Source organism: Clupea harengus, chromosome 23 (assembly GCF_900700415.2).
Source record: "Clupea harengus chromosome 23, Ch_v2.0.2, whole genome shotgun sequence".
NCBI classification, from domain to species: Eukaryota; Metazoa; Chordata; class Actinopteri; order Clupeiformes; family Clupeidae; genus Clupea; species Clupea harengus.
Window position 1 is genome coordinate 25,247,245 of NC_045174.1, and position 5,000 is coordinate 25,252,244.

The following is a 5,000-nucleotide window of genomic DNA, read 5'->3' on the forward strand; positions in this document are numbered from 1 at the left end:
TGCTTATCCTCTGGGTCGACACACACCGTTTTTCCCTTCAGAGTGTAGAAGCTGTAAAAAAATCAACATCAAGAGGAGTGTGAGGGCAAAATAGATGTAAACAAAATTCAATACAATTTTAAAGGTAACTTAAGTGGGAAATGCTGTTATCGATATGAAGAAAACTCACATCACCGCCTTTTTAGGGCAATCGAGGTTGGTGTATTTATAGGATTTGATTTGACTCGCAGGGATTCTCTTCGGGTATAAGTTAGAACAGCATTCCTCCACTCTCACGTAGGCTAAAATAGAATTTGAGTTTGTTAGAAAATGAGTAAACTAAATGTATATACAGTACACTACATACCTTCAAAAGCACCAACAAGTCTTACCATGTAACCCCCCCCCCCCCCCCCCCCCCCATCATACATTATACAAAAAAGGCATGATTCAAATATTGAGGGCCAGCCAGTCATAAATTACACCAGGGGCGCACAGATAAAGCCAATAGCTAGTGCAACAACACTACAAATATCATACTCGTTGCATAGCACCCATTAGGGAAGACAAACACGGCAACTTGTCAACAAGTGAGGAATACTGGTAAAAATCCAAGTATTGTATTGTCAACTTTAGTGAATGGATTGTATGTAATCTTGCTAGTTAGCTAACGCTAGCTAGCCAGTGACGTGTTCCTCGTTATTGCCATTCAGTCGAAAGTGTCATCAGGCTATCTTTAGCAAAACATAGTGCAAGTTCAGCTGTACCACAATTTGCGTCATTTTCGTTGTGTCATGAAATTGAAATTTGAGTAATTATAACAATGTTAGTTTTGGTGTAGCGAGCTAGCCAGTTTAATTAGACATGATTCAACTAATCAAGAGCTATGCCTCTTGGAATGAATAAATGTGCAGTACTGTAGAACTGTTAAGAAGCTTGGATTTTTTTTCCGGGGGGGGGGAGGAGTGAAGCTTGCCAAATGTGCTAGGGCAGGCCCTGCCCACACACACACACACACACACACACACACACACACACACACACTGACTCCATTACCCACTGACTGCCTTATGTGGTGGTGTTGTGGTTGTGTGGTGGTGTTACTTACGCCATGGTAGTGGTGGTCTTGGTGGAGGTGTGGTGACAGCAGGCAGGCCGGTGCAGGTGGCACTCAGGTCTGCGTCTGTCCCGGTGGAGGTGAAGGTGACGAAGCCCGGCTGGTCGCTGGTGATCTGGGTGTTGATCCAGCTCTGGTACTGAGAGACGCGTGCATACACTCCTGGGAACTGGGCCCGGGCGCAGCCGATACCGAAGCTCACGACACCCGCCTGGACCCACACAGAACCCTGCTTACTCACCATCGGACCGCCAGAATCGCCCTGAGAGACGGGTCAGAACAGACTGGCCATTTAACAAGTGGTTGTGATCACTTTGAACCCAAAACTGCTTTTTATTGGTAAGCTGATTTTGAGAAATGAAACTTAAATTGCAGCTAAAGTTGTGTTTCCTGGTTGCTATGGTTATCCAGTTTCTACGTTAGCTAATTAGCTAGCTAAGGAAACTTAATAACCTTAAATGATTTAATTGGAAGATTTAAATTTGCATGAAATGATAGCTGGTTATCTAGCTGATGTTAAAGTCTCCTCGATTTAACTCTTAAAATGATAATGGGAAAAGGTAGAAACCCTCAGGGTGCTTGTGCAACTTTGTATGAAAGTGCATATTCATACATATTAACACGAGTTCATCACAAGATAGCAGCTGCCAACTGTATGTAGCTACCTTACCTATGTGTTTGTAAAGAATGCTGATATGAAAAACAACCAGTAGTCAATGTGCAAGCTGCCAATTGAATGGTGAGTTAAGATACTCAATTGGGTTTATATATTTGTAAATCTGACTCTGAAAGAGTCAGTGCCTCACCAGCCACGAACCTCACCGCATGTCACTGCATCTGACACAGGAAAACACATGCTCACCTGACACAGGTAAACCCTCACATGATCACCTGACAGGTGAATAGTCACATGAACACCTGACAGAGGTAAATAGTCACATGATCACCTGACAGGAGTTAATAGTCACATGATCACTTGACAGAGTAAATAGTCACATGATCACCTGACAGAGGTAAATAGTCACATGATCACCTGACAGGAGTCCTTGCCCCCCTCGTCCCTCCCGGCACAGATCATGTTGTCGGTGATGGTCCTGCCTGACGGGTTGTACTTGCAGAAACAGTTCCTGTTCCCCGTCACCGGCACATCCACTTCCTGAAGGGTCTGTGGGGAGGGGAGGGGCACTAGGAGAGACAGGAGACAATCAGGTTAAGGTTCAGAGTGTGTGAGTGTGTGTGTGTGTGTGTGTGTGTGTGTGTGTGTGCGCTCACCTCCTCGTTTGATAGTGCCCCAGCCTGTCACCCAGCTGGTGGTGCCCCGGTTGAAGGTACTGTTGGCTGCTGCCAGGCAGATGGGGCGGATGAAGTTAGTGAAGGTGACGGAGGAGGAGAGGCGGAGGAGGGCGATGTCGTTATCGCGGGACACGTTGTTGAAATTGGGATGTCTGATGATCCGAGAGACGGTCCTGGAAACCTCGTTGGAGTTGCTGCCCTCCTGATTCTGCCGCCCCAAGTAGACGACCGGGCCGGAGGGTCTGTGTAAGTGCACGTAGAACAGTAGCAGCCACACACACACACACACACACACACACACACACACACACACACACACACACACACACACACACACACACACACACACACACACACACACACACACACACACACACACACAGATTAGTGCAGTGAGTTCATATGCTAATGCACGTAGCCAGGGTGCGATTGGTTGGGGGGGATGGGGGAGATTTACCCCCCCTCTGGTTTTTACAAAAAAATCACGTATTTTACATATTTTAGTTGGCATTAAATGTTCAACTGTTCAAAATGTAACCTAATAGGGCCTGCCGTTAACTTGAAAAGAATTAGGCCTATTTATTGCTTGTTTTTTCATGATACATTTTTTTTTTTTTTTTACTTTTTGTATGATGCGTGTTGTGCCAAAATTCCCTGAGAGCGCCTGAGTCTCACCGTTGGAAGCAGTGTGCGGCTGACATCACCCAGTCCTTGTTGATGAGGGACCCCCCACACACACTCACACACACACACACACACACACACACACACTCTAGGAACCTCACCTTGAGAAGCAGTGTGCGGCTGACATCACCCAGTCCTTGTTGATGAGGGACCCCCCGCAGAATTTGTGGCCGCTGCTGTTGTGAAGGCTGGCCTGCCAAGGCCACGCCCCCGCAGGGGCGTCCTCTCCCCCCACTATGCGGGAGTTGCGGGGGGGTTGCCCACACACTGAAGGGAATCATAGGGGTCAGATAACTGTCTCTGTCTTAAGGTGTACATTACTGTTAGCATGTGTGTGTGTGTGAATGTGTGTGTGTATGTGTGTGTGTGAATGTGTGTGTGTGTGTGTGAGTGTGTGTGTGTGTGTGTGAATGTGTGTGTGTATGTGTGTGTGTGTGTGTGTATGTGTGTGTGTGAATGTGTGTGTGTGTGTGTGAGTGTGTGTGTGTGTGTGTGAATGTGTGTGTGTATGTGTGTGTGTGTGTGTGTATGTGTGTGTGTGAATGTGTGTGTGTGTGTGTGTATATATGTGTGTGTGTGTGTGTTGGAGGGGACTCACCATCCAGCTGTGAGAGGGATCCTAAAAGACAGAGAGGTTAGAGCTCAGGGTCAGTCATGAGATCAATATTACAATTAATAATCAATATTACACACTATTACAATAATCAATATTACACACTATTACAATAATCAATATTACACACTATTACAATAATCAATCAATCAATATTACACACTATTACAATAATCAATATTACACACTATTACAATAATCAATATAACACAATACGATAATCAATATTACACACTATTACAATAATCAATATAACACATTAATACAATAATCAATATTACAATAATCAATATTACACACTATTACAATAATCAATATTACACACTATTGCAATAATAAATCAATCAATATTACACACTATTATAATAATTAATATTACACACTATTACAATAATCATAAAATATTACACACTATTACAATAATCATAAAATATTACACTCTATTACAATAATCAATATAACACACTATTACAATAATCAATATTGCACACTATTATAATAATTAATATTAAAACACTATTACAATAATTAATATTAAACACTCTTACAATAATCATAAAATATTACACTCAGATTCAGACATCAGTCAATGTTACACTGGTTAGTTCAGTCAAGGTTACACATTTTATGTGGGTGAAGGCTCTAGAGTCGTTTAGATCCAGTCTGGATTTATAAATGTTTTCTACTCAAAATGCCTCAGACATCGACCCATTCACACACACACACACACACACACACACACACTCAGACATCTACCCATTCACACACTGATGGCGGAGGCTACTATCTAAGGTGCCAAACTGCACATCGGGAGTGGTTGGGGGTTCAGGGCCTCATTTACGGACATTTGAGAGTGTGTGTGTGTGAGAGAGAGACAGAGGGCCTTATTTACGGACATTTGCGAGCGCAGCGTAATTATCGCCTTCGCCAATCCGCATACAGCGCACGCTGTGTTTCCGCATTTTACGTAGTATTTATCAAACCAGAACCTCGTGGGGTAATCAATTCAATTCAATTCAATTTATATAGCGCCATAACAATACAATTGTCTCTAGGCGCTTTACAGAGCCCAGAGCCTGAACCCCCTTAGTGCAAGCACAATGGCAACACTGTTCCTGTTTGTCAGGAAGGAACCTTAAGCAGAACCACGGCACATAAGGGGGGACCCATCTGCTTGAGGTCGGCCGGGTGGAGATAGGAAGGGGGGGATGGGGAACAACAGGTGTTGTACATAGCCTGCATTTGGTAGATGTACATAATATATATACAGACATCCGGTGGTAAATACATAATTCAGACAAGACCAGTTTAGTG

The 5,000-nt window shown here is 43.7% G+C and overlaps 3 protein-coding genes across 3 annotated transcripts in view; all 3 read right to left on the bottom strand.

The window, feature by feature from the left end:
• LOC105893501 (UPF0598 protein C8orf82-like) overlaps window positions 1-5,000 on the bottom strand; it is a 20,902-nt gene that overhangs the window by 8,099 nt on the left and 7,803 nt on the right. The window lies entirely within an intron of this gene.
• LOC122128520 (prostasin-like) lies at window positions 1,080-3,090 on the bottom strand. Its single transcript, XM_042703198.1, has 4 exons — window positions 3,065-3,090; window positions 2,369-2,631; window positions 2,130-2,281; window positions 1,080-1,358 (listed from the first exon to the last, which is right to left on the bottom strand). Exons 1-4 carry the CDS (start codon window positions 3,088-3,090, stop codon window positions 1,080-1,082), a joined length of 720 nt encoding a protein of 239 aa, XP_042559132.1.
• The window catches only part of LOC116218618 (serine protease 33-like), a 4,371-nt gene continuing 2,270 nt past the window's right edge, over window positions 2,900-5,000 (bottom strand). The window contains exons 2-3 of the mRNA XM_031560740.2: window positions 3,672-3,692; window positions 2,900-3,340 (exon numbers count right to left, since the gene is read on the bottom strand). Of these exons, the coding sequence (XP_031416600.2) occupies window positions 3,171-3,340; window positions 3,672-3,692 (191 nt within the window). The 3' untranslated portion in view covers window positions 2,900-3,170. The remainder of the gene's footprint in view (window positions 3,341-3,671; window positions 3,693-5,000) is intronic.

Excerpts from the sequence above, each read along its gene's own strand:
- LOC122128520 (XM_042703198.1), bottom strand. The coding sequence starts at position 3,090 with ATGTCAGCCGCACACTGCTTCCAACG. Across the intron at positions 2,282-2,368 it reads GGGCACTATCAAACGAGGAG|TGCCCCTCCCCTCCCCACAG; the intron begins GTGAGCGCACAC and ends TGTCTCTCCTAG. Across the intron at positions 1,359-2,129 it reads GGGGCAAGGACTCCTGTCAG|GGCGATTCTGGCGGTCCGAT; the intron begins GTGATCATGTGA and ends CCCGTCTCTCAG.